The sequence below is a fragment of the Molothrus aeneus genome, unplaced genomic scaffold (assembly GCF_037042795.1).
Source record: "Molothrus aeneus isolate 106 unplaced genomic scaffold, BPBGC_Maene_1.0 scaffold_40, whole genome shotgun sequence".
Taxonomy (NCBI): Eukaryota; Metazoa; Chordata; class Aves; order Passeriformes; family Icteridae; genus Molothrus; species Molothrus aeneus.
This window is the reverse complement of record NW_027099068.1, coordinates 2,068,550-2,090,933: the sequence shown is the minus strand read 5'-3', so window position 1 is coordinate 2,090,933 and position 22,384 is coordinate 2,068,550. Positions and strand designations below refer to the sequence as shown.

Sequence of the window (22,384 nt, the reverse complement as noted above, 5' to 3'; positions counted from 1 at the left end):
CACAGGGGCTGCTTACCCTGGTGTCCCACGGAGAGGAGGGATCCTGGGCCCCAAACTCTGCCCAGCCCTGCAAAAGGCCACCTTGCCAGCAGTGCTAGCAGTGCTAGCGAGGTTCCTGCAGCCATTCAGTCAAATAAGAGGAAACAAATGTCTCTTTATCTGACACAGTCTCTGCACACAGCTTTCTCCCCCTCCTCCTGGTGCCTTTCCCTGACTCCAGGAAGAGCTGCAGGAAATGCTGTGTGAGCCATAAAAATGGAAGAGTTACTGATAAAAACACTGGGGTGATGCTTTCAGAGGAGTCATGAATGGAAGATTGACCAACCTTCCAGCCAATGGTATGCCAAAAGTTTCCATTCTTTAAATAATTGACTGCAATAAATTAGTAAAAAGAAAGATACGGAAACAAATTAAATCTCCCACAGCTGCTGGCTTTCCTCAGGCTCCATGGCCTATGTATTGCTAGACTTACTTCACTTAGGCAGAATATTAACTGCCCTGACTTGTTGGAGACTGACCACAAGGTCTCATCTGTGGTGAGCAGTCACTAAAATTAGCTCAGCAGAGGCATCTTCAGCTGTCCAAGTGTAGCAGAAATACATATTCTCTGCTTCATGACTGTGTGGCAACAGCTGCTGGTGTGGATTCGTCAGCGTTGCTTCATGGATTGCTCCTGGGAAGGAACTGTGTGCACAGGCACAGAATGATGGCTTCGATCCCCTCTAATTACTCCAATCGGATGATGGCCAGAACTTTTAGGCAAAAAGCATCATGACAGAATAATTTACAATATTCTCCAAACTACTCCTGTGGTTTTGATTTTCTTACTGATTAGGTTCAGTGTCTGGCCTCAAGAAATCAGTCCAGAAATAACAGGCAAACTTTAGCTTGCAAGTTAGAGTGCAAGTCCTTAATCTGCCATTTTTGCAGTATCTACAAACAACTTTTCAACATATTTGCAAAAAAAAAATCTTAGTTCTTGCTATACCTATCCAGAACCTGACTCTGTCCTTGTTTCATTTTGATTTGAGATCCAAGCATGATTTTTTTCTGGACAGGGAAGTAAGAACCAGCTGCAAATACAGACTACAAGTGTGAATCTATACTGCAGGAACTGAGCTGTAGCTTGGAATTAAAGGCAAGAAGTGATGCCATGGTAAATGTGAACATTTAGTGCTGACACAGGAGCCTTCTGCAATGCTCCACCAACCCATGGTTCACCTTGCTACAAACTCTGATGTTACAAAGAGTGTTGAAGAGCTGACGATAAGTAAAAAAAAAATAGCCAGAATGTTAATTTTTGTTATTATGGTGAACAATGACTATCTAATAATTCAGATCTCATAGAAGTGAGTATTCAGATTTCCACTTAGTACATGCTGGCAATTTTAATTTGAAATCAACAGGTTTATCCAAATCAAGTTATCCATAGGAATTAATTTGCTCTATGATCTAAATAAAAATGCCTCATTGTCTGGTAAATGTAGTAGAATTTTGCAAAGTCAACAGTCCACAGATTTTCATTTCTTGTTTAGTGGCTATTCTGCAGGAAAGCTTTTACAGACTAATCAGTTTGTATGTAATTAAAATGCCAGTACCTTTCATCTAGCCATTTTGGTATTAGAACAAAACCATATGACTGCACAGCCTTTTAAAAAATATTTTAAAATAAATTTTCAAATCAACAGTCTGAGTAGGACTCAGAATAAAAACTCTACCAAACTTCAACTCCATTGGAAGATTCCCTTGTCACCCTGTGAATCAACTCTACATTCAGAAGATTAAAAGTCCCAATTATGGTGGTATTTTTTGGTATGGTTAGGAATTGGGGAAGGGTCTTCTTCCTTCTCAACTCCATGCTGCAGTGCCTTTGGGATGTGGCCTGCTGGCCGTTGTTTGTGCAGCCCTGGTATTTCTACATGAGGCAGAAAGTGCAATTGCATTTCCAGCCAAAAGCCCATGAGGAGTGGGGCAGCCGGAGCTGTGCCAGACACAGGCCAGCAGCTGTGCCGCGAGAGGGTTTTGGTTCCTGCCCGGTGCAGCTGGTGCATCTCTTCCGTGACTGCCTCCCCTTCCCAGGTGCCCGGGGATAGTAGGTGCAGGGTTCTGCAAGGGCTATGGAACAGGGTGGGGATGTCTGCTGGCAACAGAGTGCAGCGGAGAGCAAACAGTCCAGGATGTTCCTGGAGTGTGTGACAGAGAACTTCTGACACAGCTGGTGACTGAGCCGGTGAGGGAAGGCACTGCTGGACCTGCTGTTTGTGAAGAGAGAAGGGCTGGTGGGTGACAGGAGGGTTGGAGGCGGCCTTGGGCTCAGTGCTCACAAAATGCTTGTGTTTGATTCCCAGAGAAGGAACAAGAGACGTTGGGGAAGTGTTTACCGGCAACAAATTGTGAATTTGTTAAGCTTTAACAGGTGGTGCTGAGTCATACCTTCCCTCAACCCAGTGGTTAATGTGTGCAAGTGGATATCTTAGCCTTGAGAATAAAGACAGTGGGCCTACTGAGGAGGTAGCTGCAATGCATTCAAGGAGAAGAAGGATCTTAACCATGGAAGGAGAATTTGAGGAATGGGATGTTCACCACATGACCACCAGAGACCCTCAAGAGACCACTACTCTAAATGTCAGTAATTTTGGGGAAGTGATTTAAACATGTCAAATACTTTGTGAGAATGTTTAGCCTGTGAGTTTGAGCAAAGAAATGAATAAAAGTAATGAAAGGAATGTCTTAGTTCCATGGATACACACACGTGGGTGTGCATGTTTCAGGGAAGTGATTCCCCACGCACCCAGCACTGAAATAAAGTAATGCCTCTTTTCTCACACTGAGCTGGCAGTGTGGATCGGGCCCTGCTCAGTAACTTTCCTTTTGGTCATTTCTATTGAAGCATAAAGAATGGTTGAAATGAGATCTTTTCCAGCTGTTTCCATCTTGTTTACCTTTTGGGGGACCAAGGTTCTGTGCTGCAGGTGAGCTGGGTGTGTGCAGAGCAGTGCAGCCCCAGAAACCCCTTGGTTTGCCCAAAGGTTGCCATGCCTTGCTCCCAGGTGTGCCCAGCTCTGGCAGGAGAAGGAGCCCGCAGCGCAGTGGGCACCGTGCCCTGCCCAGCCGGGGCTCTCTGGCACAGAGCAGCATCAGCGCCAGCGCCGTTCAACTGCTCCTGCCTTGGCTTCCCTGGGACACAGGAGCCTCTGGAAATCAGCACCGCCAGCCGCGTTCCCAGCTTGGAGCAGCTGCTGCTGGCGGGCAGATGCTGCCAGGTCCACTGCTGCCAAAGGGGAAGAAAGGCAGAGCAGAGGAAGAGATGTACATACACAGCAGCCCTGGGAACATCCAATAAACATGCAGATATATGGGGTGATTTGTTAGGAATTACTTCAGCTGCTATGCCAATAGTGCTTTCTCTCCTGGTTCTGTACAATGCTTTGGGCCATTTTCTTGGTCTGGTTTCCTTTGCTTGGGTCCCATCTGAATACTCACTTGGGGTACAGGCTGTAGGTGCTTGGGGCACTCTTGGAGTTCCTCTTGGATCCCTTGAACAACAGGGTTTGGCCCATGGGGGGAGTTTGTGCTGCTTTGTGTCAGAGGAGAACTTCCAAGGCCATTTTGTGTTTGCTGTAGGGAAGGTTGGTTACTGCTTTGCATAAATTCACAGACTAACATGCTTTGTGATGCTTTGCTTTGTCATACTTTGCTTTGTGATATCAGGGCATGGTTGCCACATCGTCGTGGTGACATCAGAAGGTTGCCTTGTTGCACGGAAGGCCTCAGTGCCAGAGCAGCCCTAGGGCTTGCTGAGATCAGGAGCATCCTCCTGATTGTCGCCTTTGTCAGTGTGTAGCTGCACACTGACAGGAGTCTTGGCTTTTGTAGTGTTGGGGTAAACTTGAACAACAGTGCTACAATGATTGAGCAACTCGCTGCTGCAGTTTGCACCATGTATGGCACTGTTTATTCCGCCTATTTCATGACTAGCCTGGCAAGTAAGTAGAGGTTTCAACTCTATTTAGGTTAGGGTGTAAGCTAACCTGGCTTTTGCATGTCTTCCTGCTCTGTCTTAGTGACTGGGTTGATTTTGAAAGAGAAGGAGCATTAGGATGCCAGTGGTTTGGTAAAGCTCCTGTCAGGGCGTTCAGCTAAAAAGGGGGTGCCTGTAGCCACAGGGGCAGCATTTGCAAGGGAACCTGCAGGGCTTCCGTTCCCTCCACGGGAGAGTCTGTGGCAGCAGAGTCTGTCATTTCCTCAGTTTGCTGGATCACGCAGGACAACTTCCAAAATGCAGACTGGGAGGCCTTCTCAGAAGGCCTTCTAAAGACTTTGTAGTTCTCCCCAGAACTGAGGGAAAGCTTCTTTTATTCTAAATTTTGTAATGAAAGGATTTGACTGTCTATTTTGACCCTTGACTGAGTGCTAAAATAGTGATTCCCTTTGCAGTGAAGTGCAAACTCTAAAGCCATGAGTGTCTGCTCCTGAGCCCTGGAGCTGCTGCTGTGCTGTTTCACAGTAGAACTGCCACAGCTCAGGGGGATTTTGGGGAAGCTTTTCTGGGTGACTGTTTTCGGCAGCTTAATGGGAATTAGTGCATGCAACTTCTGTTTTTTAAAAAAGTACCTGAAAGACAAGAGAACAAGAGTTGCTTTATCCGTTGAACAGAACAGAAGCATTGAGTGTTGAAGAACAATTTGCATTTCCTTGATCACGTTTGTATTCATTTACTGGTGTAGGCACAACCAAGATTATTGTCCTGATCTCTTGCTGGCTGTGTGAAAGAAGTATGTCACGTGAAGGGATGTTGATAAAGAAAAATACTCTCTGTTTGGGTTGACTTCTTCTCTTCTGTGGGATTCAGCAGCCCAGGCAGTTTTCTCACAGCACTTGTTCATTTTCCCTTGCCCACTCCAGATCACATGATCCGTGTATTCAGAGGTGCTGATCCTGAGGTGAGTGAGAAAGGAACATTTCATGTTCCTGGTGCTTAAGAATTGTAGAGCAAGCTGTGAGCTTGGCCTGTGGCAGCAGAGTGTAGAGGGCCAGCTGGGTAGGCTGAAAGAAAATCCATTTCCATGTCTGCAGCAGCAATAACATTGCCAGGCATTGCTGGCTTTTTCCTGATTTTCCATTTCAGAACTTTCAAGGAATGAAAAGCTCATTTTGCAGAGAGAATGTTGCTTCTTGATAGCAGCCAGGGCATAATGTCTAATTCAGAACTATTAGCAATTCTGTTGAATTAGCCCATTTAAATTCAGTCGCAGTGACTTAGAATCCCATTGTTATCAAAGTTTCTGATTTGTCCTTAGTGCAGCTGGTTGTAGAAATAGAGCTGAGTAGAATAAAGTGCTGAATAGAAATAAGGTTATAAATTGTAGGTAACTTTCTGTCCCTCACACTGCTGTCTGTCCACAGATCACAGAACCAACAGCAGTCTCTCCTCTGGCTCCCTCTGCTCATGGAGAGGAGGCCAAAGAGGAGGCAAATGAGGTGGATGAGCGCCAGCCTCCAGCTGTGGTCACACCACAGCCTGACCATTCTGAGCCAGTAAGTGCCAGTTGTGTGTGCTGCTGTCTTTGGTGCAAGGCAGAGCTGCAAGTTTCTGACCAGCCGGCACTTGCTGTTGCTGGCTGAGGATGCTGAGTGCTGGAGTCCTGCCAGGACCTGGTGATTGCCCCCAGCCTCTGGCAGCTGGACAATGGGCTTTGATCTGTCATGCTTAGGCAGCAGCTTCCTGGCATTTTGATAGGGGCCAGCCTGGAGCATGAATGCTCCCTGATCCCAGAGCAGGGAGCATGTCAAAGACACTGTGCTCAGCCTTGTCAGATACACAGGGGACACTGTGGCGTGGAGAGACCTGTCCCCCTGCACAGACTGGCCAAGTAGCTGCAGGCACAAAAAAATGTTGATCTGACCACACAACTCTTTGTGGTGCTTTGTCCCCACAAACTTCTTGGGTGTGCTTACTTGGGACTATTTCAGAGACACGCTGGGGATGTAGAGCTGCTGCTTGAAGTCAGGGATTTTGGTGCCTTTGTTGTCAGGTTGCTCTTCTGCCTCTTCAGGCAGAGCAGCCAGTAGCAGAGCAGATAGGTGCTCTGAGTCTGCCTGTTTCTTGGTCTTTGATAAGCTGCAAGGAGATGACTGTGTTGTCCATGAAGCTGGGGGGGGGGGGGCATTCTTGTCTAGTGTGGCAAAAGAAACAAAGTGAGTAGTTCTGAACCCTTCTTCTGAGGCAAAAACCAGACGCTGCATGTGTCTGTTGATACCTTCTATTGTGTAGTTTGCTTTGAAAACTGCATTGGAGCCTGGAGTGGGAGCAAAGCTGCAAGTCCTTGACTGCTGTCTTGTAATGCTAAAACCAGGATGTACACCTTGCAATGATGCCTGCTGTATCTGAAGTGAAATGGGCACCTTTGTGGCTGGGGAGCTGCGTGGGCCAAAAGGACGCAGGGCTGGCGGCCTTGAGCCGCTGAAGATGAGGCAGCGTGTGGCCAGGGGGCCAAGAAGGGCCAGGGCACGGTGGCCGTGTCAGCAGCAGGGGGGCAGCAGGAGCAGGGCAGGGAGCGTGGCCTGTGCTGGCAGCGCTGCGGCCACCGCTGCAGTGCTGGGTGCAGCTGTGGGCCCTGGGAAGCAGAAAGTCCTTGAGGGGCTGCAGCGCGTGCACAGAAGGACAGGGGAGCTGGGCAAGGGGTGCAGCACAAGGCCAGCGAGGAGGTGCTGAGGGAGCTTTAGCCTGGACAATGGGGGCTCATGAGGGACCTTCAGGCAGACTTCCATAGATCCCTGCCTTAGATCCACAGATCCAATGCTCAGCACAAGGGCTGTTTCCCTGCCAAACATCCCTTCACTGCATCCAAGTGCTTTAGACACTGGAGTAGGTAACACTTTCATATTTTGTTTGTTTATTTGTTTGTTTGTTTGCTAGAAGGAGAAGCCTTGTGTCATTTCTCCTTCTCCAGGGAGCAAGGGAGCTTTTTCTCAATCTTTCCTGCCCTTTTCCAGCACTGGCAGAAACACATCACTTTCAGGTTAACGGCTCCCGTGTCTTTTGGCAGCCCAGGGAATCAGTGTGTGTTGTATTTGGGAATTGAGCAGGAAATCAATGCCCTTGCATTCCAGCTGGTGCTCAGAGATTAGAGGAGCTGGGAGGGGCTGGGCTGCATTTCTGATTCCAGGCACTTTAGCACCATCAGTGTGCTCGAGTCCAAGAGAAGAACTTGCCCGAGCACAGATGCACAGAGTGCAGTTCCCAGTGCAATGCTCTGGGTCTGATTGCATTCCATAAGGACCCACACGCTCCAGATTCCCCAAGAGTGTGGGTTACTGAAGCAACAGGAGAGCAAGTTCAGGATGGCTGCAGATCGGGGCACTGCTACCGAGTGTTGATGTGTGTAGCGACAGAAAGGACAGTATTGATTCAGGGTGACCCCCACGTGGCGAATAATGTGCTTTGACTCTATGATTTAGAAGGTTAAACAAATGCTTTCTTAAGCTATGTTATATCACACTAGTACTATATTAAAACTATACTAAAGAGATACTATACTAAAAAGCTACTAAAGAAAAACTTGTGACTGTCTCCAGACAGTCACGACACAGCTTTTATCTAATTAACTAATCAAGCTAAACAACTATCACTAAAATCCAATTAACAAATCACTTTTAGTAAACAATCACTAGAACACATTCTACATGTACTAAACAACAAGAACAGCAAGTAGACATAATCATTGTTTTCTCTTCTTCTCTAAGTTTCTCACTACCTCCCCTTAAAAAAACCTAGGAGAGAGAATTATATCTCTCTGTGTTCAAAGAATGTAAATACCACAGCACAGTAAAGAGAGATTATAAAAATGAGATCTGTCTGTCTATCTGTCTATCTGAATCTTCCTGGCTCTGCTCCAAAGCAGTGGAAGATGCAAAGCTCACCGCAAGGCATCCCTTCAGGAGAGGAGTAGAGACAAGTTCCATTGACTGATCCTGAGCAGGCAGAGATGTTTCCCCCTCTAGAGATGGTTGTTTTTTCCCCTCATGTTTTCCTACTCCAGCCTTTTCTGACCTGAAGCCTTCTTTTTATCCTTTAAATTTTTGCATGTCCTAAGGGAGTGGAACTATCCCATGCTGTAGCTGGGGTCTGGTGACTTTGCCCATACATGCATTACATGACACATGGTTTCCTTCGCTGGCATCCCCAGGGCTGTGTAAGTGCATTTGTTAATGGGGCCTTATGAGAAACTCTGTTACTGCTGGTCAGAATTCTCAGTTGACAAAAGAGGGAGAAGAAACACCTTGGTCCTCCTCCATATACTGAGATGGCCATAGAGGTTCTCTGACTTCCATCAGAGATCTTTGCATGCATCCTTATCTCCTGAATGACCCCATTTTCTAAGAAGAGTGTAGATGTCAGGAAGGAGGAATGCTGGTGCAGGCCTGAAGGGAATGTGAACTCCAGAAGTGTCTCTCACAAGGAGTGAGCTCACCCAGGAAGCCACCTGCAGGGCCAGGATGGAGCTATGGGACAGGGCGGGGTGTCAGTCACCACTGAAAGACAAACGGACATGGCAGAAGCAGAGGGAGGCCCTCACCAGACCCTTGAGAAATGCCACACCTTCCCTGTCAGCTGCCTGAGAGGCTGCTGGAGCTTCAGTCCCAGATGGCCCCTGATTGTAGGGCCAGGGTCACTTTGGAATCTGTGCCTCCCCACGGGCAGAGAAGGACCCAGCAGAGCAGCAGCACAGTGCTTTGGGAGCGTGTGAGCCCAGCAGTCTTTGAGTCTTGGCCCACAAAGGTCATACGGGAAGTTGAAACCCATCTTCTCTTGCTTTCTGTGCAGGTGCTTCTAGAGAAAGAGCAGGAGCAGACTGCCTTATCTGAGATGCCATGCCAGATTCAGGGAGAGCTGTTCCCTGCCCGAGAGCAGGAAGAGCAGCTCGGGCAGCAGGTGGAAGAGCCAGAGGAGAATGGCCAGGTTAGCCTGACTGGCCAGGGGACAGAGGGAAGGGCAGGAAGAGGGGCATAAACCAGAGCTCCTGGGACTGAGGAGGCCAGGAAGTCCCACAGGCACTGAAAGGACAGAGCCTTGGAATCTGCAGAGACCAGCACCAGGACAGGATGGTTACAGTGGAAGCAGAGCTGGGTAGAGAAGCAGAAAGAAGGGGCTGAATAAATGTGATTTTGAGGCTAAAAGAGGGAAAAGTTGATCTTGATGGCAGCTCTCAGTCACTTGCTCTGCTTTTGTGTGTACAGAACATCAAGGCAGAGCCACAAGCAGAGCTGCCTGAAGCTCAGAGTGACATCATGGCAGCAAAGAGGAGGAATGAAGACATCCAAGAGGAGAAGAATCTCCCTATGCAGAGGGGCAATCAACAAAAACAGGTGAATGAAGGAATGGCAGCCACTCCACGCATGAAAGAGAGTCCTTTCCGTTGTTGTTTACAGAAAATTGATGAACAGATGCAGGCACAGCTGCAGGAAACTGAGGCTAGGATCAAGGCAAGGAAGCAGAGGCTAGACGAAAAAATTAAAATCATCAAAGAGAAAATTAATCGCCTCCTTCAGGAACAAAAGGCTCTAGAAAAGCGAGTGAAACAGCAATAGCCACTGCAGTCACCCAAGGGGTGGTTTCTGCCCTCCTTGCCTTTCCAGTGCAGAGCAGCAGGGGGTGGGTGATGCCTCTGAGTGCCATCCTGATGAGGCCTCTGTCAGAGCTGCTCTGAAGGGCACTTCCTGGTCTGCTGAATCTCAGCTGATGCTCTAGACAGTGGCATTACTCCCTTGGCCATTTAGCCAGCAGTCATCCGAATGAACTCCTGCTGGCTTCTTCCAGGTGACCTTGTTTCTTGAGGTGTTTTTGCAGGTGAACATGGTCACTCACATAGATCTGGAATACGAGCTACAAGCTGTCTGTATCCCTTGTGAATCTGCTCCTGTCCTTTTCTCTACTTTCTTCCCAGTCGATGACTCCTGGCTGACGGGGACAAGCTGTAGTCTCTGACTGCTTTGTTCTGTTTGACTTGAGGTGGAAGTGTTGCCATCCTACCTGGCAGCCTGCAGAGAGTTCCAGCAAATGACGGGCAACCAAGAGCCCCGAGGCTGGCATGAGGCCCAGGAACTGAACCATCCAGAGATGCTGCAGGATGAGCACGTCCTGAGGAAGGTGCAGAAAAAGAGAATTTCATGGCAGGAGGTAGAACATTAGAATGAGGAGCTGCAAATGTATCTGCAGACCTAGGAGGGGGAAAGGAGTCTTTGGGAGGAAGTGGAGCGGTCGTTGCTGCAGTCATCCTTTAGAACAAGAAACTGGCTATGACCTCGAGTAAAACCAGCCTTTGGTTTTGACCATTTGGTTTCACAAGTGGACATCCAAAGCAATCCAGTTGAAGAGCTCTGCATGTGGCTGACAGCAGCTTCCTAAGGGCTTGCATTTCAAATGGCAATCTCTCTTGCATTTCAGGGCAATCTCTGCCACACCTTCCTGACATAAACTCATTTCTTGTCTCAGATCTACACCGACTCTGACACTGAAGCTGCTGCAGAAGCAGCAGTGCTGTCCCAAGGAGCCTTTGCTCTCCAGCTGAAGAAGTGGAGCCTGAGCACTTGGTTCACCTCCCGTGCTGACCCAGCTGCTGCTCAGCAACAGGAGATGGCGGGTGACTCCCTGGAGCAACTGAGTACGTCTGGTATCTTTCTTATCTGAGGGACAGTGTATTGTGTGCACGTGTCAGCATAGCTGTACTAAAGGGTTCTCCTCAGTTTAGTGTCACAGAAGTGCTGGCGTTGCTCCGAGGCAGCAAGAGAGAGCTCTGGGTGTTCCTGCTGCCTCTGAGGGCAGCTTAGACTGGCTGGAGTTTGCCTGGGCTTCCCTCTCTGCCGAAGGCAGAAGCAGGCATTGTTCCTGGATCAGCAGAAGGCTGTGACTGCTTGAGTCCTAGCCACTGGCAGAAGCTCTGCTGAGATCAGTCTCTAGGAGAACACATCAAGCCCTTTGTGATTCTGCAGCACAACCCAATGAATCTGCTTCTTGCCCTTAACAGCTGCCAGTGCTGTGCTCTCAGATAAGATCTGGTAGGGTTGAGAAGAGAGCCCAGTGGATTCTGTGTCTACCATCACCTGTTGGGACAAAAAGGGCACTGATCTGCGCCTCGGTGTGGCTGATCTCAAAGCCCATCCTGTTGTGTCCTGAATGGGGGCAACAGCTTGTACGGGGCTCAGGCTCACTCTGGCTTCTTCCAGTCAGTGCCTGTCAGTGCTCATGCTTGGGCTTTGCCAGCCTTGTTGTGGTCGCTGCCCTGCCCCTGAGGGCTGGTGGGAGTGCAGAGGCTGGAACCTTCCTTAGCTGGGAGGGTCCCGCTGCTGCCCGGCTGCTGCAGCGCAGAGCTGCCTGAGGCAGCAGCCCCTTCTCTGGGCCGGCTGCTGCGTCGCACAGCCTGGACTCACAAGAGGGTCAGCATCTCCTCTGGGCAGCTCTCTGTGTCACAGGGCGCCTGAGGAGCACTGCTGTCCTCTGTGCCCATGCCCGCCGTGCCGAGTTGGGAAGATGGGGACGTGTGCGGTGCCGAGAGGGCGAGTGCAATGGGAGCGACTGATCCGCGCTGTCGGGGTGAAGAGAAGCGGCGTGGTTCTTCATGCGGGGCACGGGCAAGGGCATCTTTGAGCTCAGCCTGCTCATAAAGGGTGAGGGTCCTGACGCTGAAAGCCCCGTCGGGATTGCTTCTAGCATGAGCTGCTCTGGTTTACAAACGCAGAGGCATTCTTCTGGCAAACTGCTGCAAGCTGGAAAAGATGGGAACACTTGGCAATAATTCCTCCTGTTCTGAACTTGACATCTGTTCAGAGGAATTGATTCTAGATGTCCAGGTGCATTTAATCTTAGCAAGTAGGAAACCTTTTCTAAATCTCACAGTGTTTATTCCCAAGAAAACAAAGGCACTGTTAGTTCCAGCTCTCCTTAATGTTTCTAGATGACAAACTTACTTGCCTTGGTAGGTGTTCTCTTCTGGTCTCAGTCTCTGAATGTATCTCCCTGTGCTTCCCTGTGTCAAGAGGTCTCTCACTTCAAAGGATGCTAGAAATCAGTCTCTGTGCCAGCCACTTGTGCTGTGGACCTGCTGTTCTTTTCTTGTTGTTCCAGTTCCTGTTCCTGTTGTTCTTAGCCAGCTGTCCACAAAGGGAGGGCTCAGAGCCCCAGACAGTGGGGCTGCCTTTTGTATCTCCTAGAAGCTGGGATCTCTGCTTTAAAGTGAACATCTTGCATTTTGTTTCCCTCAGGGAGAATGGCGAAGATGGAAAATCCTATTATAAAATACATTGAACTGGAAAATATTGGCAGTGGGTGAGTCCAAGCAATGTTAATTTTACCAAACTATGCATCAGGTGTTTTGCTGGTGGAATAGGTATCAAGTGTGAAGTCAGACAAGCTGCAAATGTGTTCAGGCACTGGGCTTAGATTGTCAGTGCTGATCAGAATTTCTAAGTGTGCTCAGAAGGCATTGTCAAAGACATCTCCATGCTTCCAGTGTCCTGCAGGTCTTAGGCATTTACAGCACAGATCTCCTGTGTGGGCTGGCTTTCACTGCAAGATCTAAATGGCTTCTCCTTTCTCTGCTTCTGTTTTGTTTCTAGGACTTTTGGAGATGTTTGTAAAGCACTCGACACTGCCACAGGAGGAGAGGTAAATGTCAACAGCACCTGCAGATTCTGCTGCACTCGAGGGCTTTCCCTTCTGGTGTGAGCTGTGGCTGGAGCTTTGGGCAGAGCTATGCTGAAAAGGCACAAGAAGCACAGACTGGTGCCAGCCCGCAAAATGCATTTGGGACTTTGTCCTCCTCAGCTGCCGGAAGGAAGGCACGGAGGGCAGCGGTTCCTTTCAGAGAAGGACGCGCTCACTCGCTCTCCATTGCTGAAACAAAGGTGGTGCCTTCGAGCACCTCACTGCTCTTTGGGGCACAGCTTCAGAGTCCTGAATTCTCATTTCTGGCTGCCAATAAATACATCTGAAAGTTACCGGTAGTTCCTTAGCCACCTGCTGCACTTGGGAACTGCACATAGGGAGAGATCTGCAAGGCGTCCCTGAAAGCCCTAAGCCCTGCCCATAGCCCAAGATGTATCCACAGAGTTTTAAGGCATGGATTGCTTCTTCTGAGTCGCAAACAAAGCAGCAGAGAGTGTGGTCAGAGCTTTGTGGGTGATAACCGAGACACCGCTGTTACCAAGTGGTCAAGGCAAAATGTCAGTGGCCCCACGTGTCCTGTAACTGGCTCCCAAGGGAGCAGAGAAATGGGCTGTTGGAACGTCAGTTCCTAATTACTGCAGTGCCTAATCACAAGGCAGTTTGGCACAGCTCAGCTGTGTCATTGCAAAATCACTCGCTCCATGTGCCTTGTGGTCTCGTGCCACCAACCTCTCAAGTTACTGATTTTCAATGTCATTTTAGGTGGCCATAAAGAAAATACGTCTTCAAGGACTGAGGAAGAAGGAACTAAAAGTCAATGAACTCATGGTCATGAAGGTGAATAGGAATCCCAACCTGGTCAATTGTTTAGACAGGTGAGTTGTGCTTTTGTCCCATGAAGGTTTGTTCACATATTGCAAACATGCAAGGTAAAATCCCACTTTGGTCACTGGCAGAAAATAGAGCTGTAATTATTGGCTAATTATTATTGCTCCTTTCATCTCCAGTGGATGGGAAGAGATTGCATTTTGTCTGCATGAGTCTTCACTGGCACATGGTATTTGAAAATTGTTCAAAAACCTGGATGTGTCGTGTCTTCCTAAATCAATGATCTCTATATTCACAGCCACCACTTTGTTTTGGAGCTTGATTTTTTTCAAGTGTCTTCTTAGGTCCAGGTAAACTAACAAGGATTTCCCTTGGATTGTTGCCACTGTTTTCCATTGCTATGCATGCCAGGAAGACTAGGTGCTTTTTTCCAGAAACACCATGTGTGACAGGTTTTTTATCTGGGCTGTTACTAAACTGCACATTTTGCTTGCTGCCCATCTAAGACATCTCCTTTTTCTCAGCTGTGCCTTTCTCCTTGAGACTGCACAGATGGCAAACAATGCACAGCCAAGAGGGAATGTCTATTCCTTTATTTTGTCTTTGTCTCAAAGGGACCTGAAAAGAAGAATCAACCCGTCTTTTCCACACAGCAACCTAGCCATGTACATTCATCTCCACGCCCTTGTTTCCTTCTTTCAGCTACCTTGTGGGTGAGGAGCTCTGGCTGGTTATGGAGTACATGGATGGAGGCACTCTGAGCAATGTCATCAGCAAGACCTACCTGTCTGAAGATGAGATGGCAGCCATCAGTCGGGAGGTCAGCAATCCCATGTGTTTCCAAGGGCTTGGGCAGGATTGTCTGGGAAACAGGGGCTCAGAGCTGGAGTGATTTCCTGTGCCAAGCTTTGTTTCTGTGTTGCTGCTATTCTATGGGCAAGTAAAAGCATCTCAAGTGAAAGGCCTGCCAGTGCCCCTGCACTCCCTGTACTCAGTGCCAGTACTCTTATCTCCTGCTGCTGTATTCTCGCTCTGTCTCTTGTATTTGTATTTGCTGTTCTCCACCTTGCCTCTCTAAATGTTTGCCTGGAGTCTGTCTTCACTGCATTCCTTGCCTGTAAAAGCAAAGGTGCTGGTGGCAGGATTTGAAATGATCAGCAAAGAAAAAAGACTCATGTCTCACAGTCCTCAGCTGAAAAGGATAGTAGTGCAGCCAAAATGCTCTTTGCTTCCGGAAAGTGACTGGTGTGATACTTCCAAGCCTGTGCTGAGGCCAGCAAGAAAATCTTTGTCATGCAGCCTCCCACCCAAAAGTGATCTGCTTCACACCAAAGGGAGGGACTTTTCCTTTCAAAACCCCTCCTTTGTCCTCTGCATGGAAAAAGCACGTCCACTGCAGCAGGAGTCATCCTGGCTGGTTTGCAGGGCACAGCCTACAACAGCAAGTGCTGTTGCTCTTTCAAAAGCTGACGTGCCTTTCCTTAGAAAAGTCCTGCTCTGCAAGTGTTGGAGCAGCAAGCTCTTCCTCTCAGTGGCCATTACTGTTCTGCCATTACTCTCCATTCCCCTGGAGAGGGAATCTTTTAGATTCTTTGTTTCCTTTCTGGTGTGATGAAATCACATCACTCATTTTTGCCCTCCTGTTTCTGTTTTCTCGCTCAGTGCCTGCAAGGACTGCATTTTCTGCACTCAAACCGCGTCATCCACCAAGATGTGAAGAGCTGCAACATCCTTCTCAAAACCGACGGCTCTGTCAAGCTGGGTCAGTATATTCTTGGTCAGGTGCAGCATTCCAGGGATGTGGGTGTGGGGCTGCTTGGAGTGACTGCCAGCTCCCCAGAAATGGTGCTGGTGGCAGTGCAGGGACCCCTGCTGCGAGCTGAAGGCACAGTTGCAACGTGCACAGAGGTATAAGGAACCACAAGCAGTCAAGAGTGGTGTTGCTCTGTGTGTGTCCCTTCCAGACAGAGGGAGCTACAATCTAAAGCTTCAGGGGCATAAAGTCCACTGCTGTGAGCAGCGTTAAGAAACCTGGGTTTTTTTGGAAGCGGCCAATTCCATACTCCCTTGGCTAAAGCCCCAAGGAAATCGAGCGTGCACATTTCTCCAGGAGATTCAACAGCACATTCTTAGCCTGAGAGTGGGGAATTCTTTTGCTTGGTTTCCTAATTGGAGCTGGCTTTCATGGTTTGTTGTTTTCTCCACAGCTGACTTTGGCCTCTTTGCTCAGCTCACCCCTGAGCAGGGCAGGTGGAGCTGCGTGGCCGGCACTCCTGGGTGCCTGGCGCCTGAAGTGGTGACAGGTCAACCATATGGCCCCAAAGTGGACATATGGTCTTTGGGAATCGTGGGCATCGAAATGGTGGAACGAGAAGTTCCTTACTGGAATGCAACTCCTGTCTTGGTAAGGTGCAAATACTCACTGATCCCACTGTCTTTCTCACCTGTCCCATGTTCTGTGTGCCATTGGACAAAATCCCATTGCCATCTGCTGGCACCGCTTCCACCAAGGTCTCCTTCTAAAAATGCCCCTGCAACACATCAGCATCTGCTGTAGCTTTGGTTGTATCAGAAAGGGAAGTGGCAGTTCAGAAACCTAACCAGTTCAGAAACCTGCCATTTTGGCCTCCAGCCATGCCTGACATTTCTCACTTGTTTTTTGAACAATGTTGGAACTCTGTTTCTGAAGGACAAGAATTTTTCAGTGGAGAGGGTAGACATGTGATAAATATTCTGAGAAATGGAGGTTAGACCTTCCCAGTTTCAATTTTATAGAAAACATAAGAAAAAAAGGAAAAAGAAAAGTAAACAAAAAAGAAAAAGAGAAAAAACCTACTACCAAAGCAATGCCCAAGCAGTTCTGCTTGCTTTCTCATTTTTTAAACACAGCTCTTCTCTTCCATTCTGTAGCATCTTTTCCAAATGCTGTGGGTCTTCGAAACTTTCAGGCTTTCAAGTCATCTGTACATGGTTCAGTCATGTGTGTGGGTGGCCTGGATAAGTTTAGGATGTGTTTTTCTCCGACTGCAGTTAGAATTGTTTGCCAAACCCTTGGCTGTTTCTTGGTACTTTAACAAGTTGATGAGCTTGCAGGCAGGTGCCTGGGCTGGGATCCAACGTGGGCAGTTGACAGCGGTGCTGTGTTTCTTTACCACAGGAGCAGGGCCATCCCTGGCCTGCACAGTTCTAATGACAGGGAGGACTCCAGCTCCCCACCATGGCCAGTGGCTGAGCTCAGCTGAGAGTCAGGATAAAACCCTCTTTGTCACCTCTGGTGATGTGGGAAAAGGAAAGAAAGCCGCATAAATTATTTGTACACAAGGGGAGTGCATTGCCATTTCTGGATTTGAAATTCTCCTTTGGGTTAAAGAGGATAATAGCAAAGTCTCTTTGGTCACCATCTATTTCAGTGCCACAAGCACAGAGTTATCGTTACAGTGGTGGGCATTTTTATGGAGACTCCAAGGCCTCTTGCCATTCATATTTTTGTCTATTTGAGATGGATTCTGCAAGTTGAGGTTTGAATAGTTCCAAGTTGGTGTCCTATGTTTCTAAATACCATCTTGCAAAAGCAGAATGAGCTCTCTCCCTCTGACTTGTCAGCATGTTAGAGCTTGGTTCCACACGAACCACACTGGATAACGATCAGCCAATGTCTTGCCAATCTACACTGTAATTCCTTGGCCTGAGGAGTATCAGAAAGACCTGCTGAGCTCCATGGACACTGTCAGCTGCATGGAAGTGAGCATCCTTGGCCTTGCTGAAGAAACTGGAGCTCAGCTTAGTTTAGATGCTCTTGAGCAGGAGAAAGGCTGGAATCGTCAGGTGTTTCCAGAGGCTGGCGTGCCCAGAGGGACTGAGCTCTGGGGAGCAGCTGGATGTTTCTGCACATCATGGAAAGGGATTGCCAGACAGCTCAAGCCTCACCACAGGCAAACACTCCCCAGCTCTTCTCAGGCAACATTTGCTTTGGGTTTCAAGTTGTTCCCACTTGTCTGTCTGTGAAGATGCCCCTAAAACCACAAGACAAGCCTCTCAGAACTGGTGTTACATTTCCAGAAATGAAGAAAAGAAGCCCAAACACAAGAAAGTTGCTAGGGCACTGGTTTTTAGAGAGGAACTTACCCCACTGTGCAATTTCTTCTCACTGGGAAACATGCTTCAAACTGGGGCATGAGTGTGTAAAGGCCACAGAGTCTCTTCTGCTTCTTGTGCAGTGCTGCTGAAACACTCAGTGATCGTGTTTCTCTCCTAGCCCAAGCCACATTCTGCACGTCACCAAGCCAGAGCCTGGTGATGTGGAGAGCCTGCCAAAACCTCCCATTTGTTTCCTGGCACTTTCTGGGATGGGCCTACCATTAATGCATTGACTTGAGCAGCCAAATGAGTAGAGGGTGACCGTAGGGATGGAACCTCTCCTTCTGATTTGACCATGAAAAGTTTTTCTTTTCCATGTAAGGAAAGCAGAAATTTTCAGGCTGCTGAGAGACAGAGCTGCAGGTGGCTCCTGTGTGTCCAAGCAGGCGTTTTCATCCCAGTACATTTGTGCATGCATCTTAATGTGTCTGTGTTGAAGATGAGATTCCAAATGTTTGTTTCCTTACCTGAGGAGCACCTGGTGGATTTCCTTTCTTTCCTTCCAATTCCCATTGTTTTCAAGAACAAAGCAAAAAGCTGGATTAGTTTTGTTTTATGGCAGCTGCTCTTAAGGGACCAAGAAGCACTGCAGAGATACTTTTCCATGTACTAACCCTTGGATATAGTAGAGTTAGTATAGCAAAGTCCTTCTTCCAAAAAGCCTCTCAAGCTGGTATGAATCTTCAGGGAAGGAAATGTGCTTGTGGTGGTGTAGTTCCCACTAACTAGGTCAGTCAATGAAATCAGCTGCCAAGGCAAGATCTGTGGGATGTTGGAAAAGCTGTGGCTGCATCGGAGTTTGGGTTTTTGGTTGGTAAAGGAAAGTCATCTCTGGGTCTCTGCCAGGGCAGAAACTGCCACTGCAGAGTGGCGCTTAATCAATGGGACCCAGGAGAGCAGTTACAGATAGGAAAGAAGCAGGTGTAGCCTGGTGTCTCCTTTTTCCCCAGCCTCAACTCCTGATAGCCACAGGAGGAAGACAAAAGCTGCAGCAGCCCAAACTATTCTCATCTTGCCTGCGTGACTTCCTGAGCTGCTGCCTGCAGAGAGACGAGGCGCGGCGCTGGTCTGCCAAGGAGCTCCTGCAGGTAAAATGTGAAGGGGCTGCAGGTGAAACAGGGTCTGAGGGACGGGCTCCTCCTCCACTCAAGTCCAAGGCATCAGATGAGCCCCTTTCCTCCTCACCTCCACTCTTGGTGCTCTTCAAATGAAAACGGTGAGGAATCCTAGACTGGGCTGGGCTGGCAGGGCCCTGTAAAGGTCCTGTGGTGCAAGTGTCCTGCAATGAACAGGGACATCTTTAAAGAGATCAGGTTGCTCAGAGCCCTTTGCCACCGGAGCCTGAATGGTTGCAGGGATAGGGCACCTACAAGCTCTTGGGGCAAGCTGTGCCAGGGTGGCACCATGCTCCCAGTAAACAAGTTCTTCCTTAGACCTACTCTGATTAGATGCCCTTTGTGTTTAAAAATATTTGTCCATATCCTATTGTAACCAGCCCTGTTAAAGATGTCCCCCACTTTCTTCAAAGCCACTCTGAAGTCTTGGAAAGTGGCAATAAAGTCTCCCTGGGGCCTGTTCTTCACAAAACTGAATAACTCCACCTCTTCTCCGCATTTCCTGAGCAGAGAGGTGCTCTGTCCTCTGACTGTTTCTGTTGCCCTCTTTTCTAATTTGGTGGAGTGTTCAGTTTTATCTAATGGCAAAAGAATTGAAGTAGAGCAATGCAGGGTACAGAGACACGAAATGGTGGTGGAGGAACCCAAGGAAGCCAGTCCCAGCTGAGCAGTCAGAGATTTGGCTGTGGCAGGAGGGGCTGTGGGGGCTCACTGTGAGCCTCTGAGGGGCCCTGGTTTGTGCCCCCCAGCCCACCCTTGGAGGTTTCTGGCACACAAACAGGGACAGCTGGGAGGGACTTGTCCCAGCCCCATCTGCTGCCTGGCACGCTCAAGCAGACAGGAACTGCGCCAGGGTTCCTGCCAGCTTGTGTGGCAGAGAGGGAACTGCAGGACCCAGTGCCACTGGGCTGGCCCTGCTGGGAAGGAAGGTGCCATCCAGCACACGAGGGGCAGGGCATGGAAAGGCAGACACTGCTTTCTGTCCCTGTGGGAATTAGCACAGTGCCTGTCTTTCAAAGACAGGGACCTATGTGAGTCATTGGAGTTTCCTGAAAGGAAGATAACCCAGGGACAGAAAGCACCATTTCTAGAGCACTGGCAGGGCAAAGATCCCAACAAGATAAAGAAACCTGAGTAAATGGATGAGTGGGATTCTGGGCCAGGTTTGCCTGTGATGGCAGGGTCCTGCACATGACTGCTGGGTAGCAGATGGTGCCATTGCTCCTCTTTCTGGGTCTTTTTAGGACCCAGAGAAATCCCGATTGAGCCTGTGAAGCACTGAGCTTGGAAAGTAATGGTTCACTCTTCACTGTTCTTTGTATTTTTGTTGTTTGTTTTTTGTTTGTTTGTTTGGTTTGGTTTGGTTTGTTTTTTAATTTGTTTGTTTTCTTTTTTTTTTTTTTGTATTTGTTTTTGGTTTTTGGGGTTTTTTTGTGAACAGCATCCATTTGTAACATCAGCTGAGGCTGCATCCACCCTGAGACCACTCATCATCTCAGTGAAGAGGAGGATGGAGAAGCAAACAGTGCTATAATCATATCAGGACCATTTTCTCCATAGCCATCTTAGAGTAGGATTGTAGAGTAGGACTGTAGAGTAGGATTTAGAGTAGGAGTATGTGGAGAAAAGACAAAAGACTCTGCACAATTCAACGTGAATCAAGGAGAAGCCATTTATTGTGCTTCTAAGCATAGTTTATAATTAGTTCCTATCCTATAGGTTTCTATAGACATGCATTGTTTGGTTGGTTCCTGCACTTTGTCCAGCATCTCTTGACTGGTAGCTCTATTTTGTCCTGAGGCAAGCACGCATCTTTTTCTTAATCTAATTGGTAGATGCTGTAAGGGTCATTTTATTTGGGTTGCTACCCCTTTGTCTGTCAGCAACTCTTCTGCTTCACCTTTTTATCCACAAAGTTGAATGCAGCTTTATTAAAAACCTGACCTAGTTCTAGAAGGTTAGTTAGTTTAGTTAGCTCCAGAAGGTTAGGCTGGTTCATTTAGTGCCTGTCCATTTTTCTGCAAATACCACCCCACAGGATTATAGAGTAGGATTGTAAAGAAATAAAGTTTCTGAAACTTTAACTCATCTGGAAGAATCCTTTCTTTCTCACCCTGTGAACAAGCTGAGCATTTCCTTCTGAGTTGTCAGCTGTCTATTAAAGGTGCAAATGGCTTCTTTGGTGTTGTGAAAAGTACATATTACAGGATAGGCTCTTCACAGATATTAAAATGAACATATATATATATAAATATATATAAATATATATATATATAAATTAATATACTGTATGTGTTATGTTGTCTTAGTCAGTAGTACTGTATTTTTTTCAGTAGTGTGGTATGTTGCGGTGTGATGTCATGGTTTGCCTCAGATACCCCAGGTTCCTCCCTGATAATTCCCTGCCAGGTGTGTCAATCATCCCTCCTTTCCACACCCTGACCCCTGCTGAGCGCTGTCTGTCAATCCTGGCATTCCAGAAGGGCGGCGAGTGATTGGCAGAATTCAAAAGATGCCCTCCCCTCCTGGAAGGACATTGGGCCATCCAGGTGTCCTCTGTCCCTTGAGACTTCCCCACCCCATACCTGGCTGGTGGTCCCCCGTGTTCCTTCCCTCGCCCTCTCCCCTGGCTAAAAGGGCGAGCAAACCATGCGGTTGGGAGTTCTCCTGGAGCCGTTGATGGATTCAGAGGCCTGTGGGCCAGGAATAAAGCTCTGGATCAAAACCCTCCATCAGAACCGACTCCTTTCCTTCACCTCGCCTTAAAGCTTCTCCACCAAAGGTAAACCTGAACTCCTGCGTGCCTGGACTTGCCTCCAAGCGCCCAGCTGCAGCATCCAGCCAGCCAAAAGTGTCTCTGGGGTAAAATTCCACAGTTGCTGCTATTTGGTCAAGCAGCAAAGGCCAGACAAGCTCATGTACGTCCCGTCTGGCTATATTCACAGAATCACAGAATCACAGAATTTCTAGGTTGGAAGAGACCTTCAAGATCATCGAGTCCAACCCATGTTCTAACACCTCAACTAGATCATGGCACCAAGTCCACATCCAGTCTTTTTTTAAACACATCGAGGGATGGTGACTCCACCACCTCCCTGGGTAGATGATTCCAGTATTTGACCACTCTTTCTGTGAAAAACTTCCTCCTTAATTCTAGCCTGTATCTCCCTTGGCGCAGCTTGAGACTGTGTCCTCTTGTTCTGTCTGTTGCTGCCTGGAGAAAGAGACCGACCCCCAGCTCACCACAGTCACCCTTCAGGACGCTGAAGAGAGTGATAAGGTCACCTCTGAGTCTCCTTTTCTCCAGGCTGAACAACCCCAGCTCCCTCAGTCGTTCTTCATAGGGCTTGTGTTCCAAGCCCCTCAGCAGCCTCGTTGCTCTCCTTTGGACACGCTCAAGCATCTCAACGTCCCTCCTAAACTGAGGGGCCCAGAACTGGACACAATACTCAAGGTGTGGCCTCACCAGTGCTGAGTACAGGGGAAGAATGACCTCCCTGCTCCTGCTGGCCACACTATTCCTGATACTAGCCAGGATGCCATTGGCCTTCTTGGCCACCTGGGCACACTGCTGGCTCATGTTCAGCCGACTGTCAACCAGCACACCCAGGTCCCTTTCCTCCTGAGCGCTGTCCAGCCA

General features: G+C 48.4%; 1 protein-coding gene across 1 annotated transcript; it reads left to right on the top strand.

Moving 5' to 3' along the window:
- The first annotated feature begins 304 nt into the window (after positions 1-304).
- Positions 305-20,278, top strand: LOC136570869 (serine/threonine-protein kinase PAK 3-like). Its single transcript, XM_066571274.1, is given in 12 exon segments — positions 305-338; positions 3,768-3,986; positions 4,906-4,943; positions 5,407-5,538; positions 8,828-8,962; positions 9,241-9,576; positions 13,427-13,539; positions 14,195-14,312; positions 15,155-15,254; positions 15,700-15,896; positions 18,580-18,717; positions 20,186-20,278. Coding segments are annotated over 12 exon segments (1,653 nt in total).
- Positions 20,279-22,384: the final 2,106 nt, after the last annotated feature.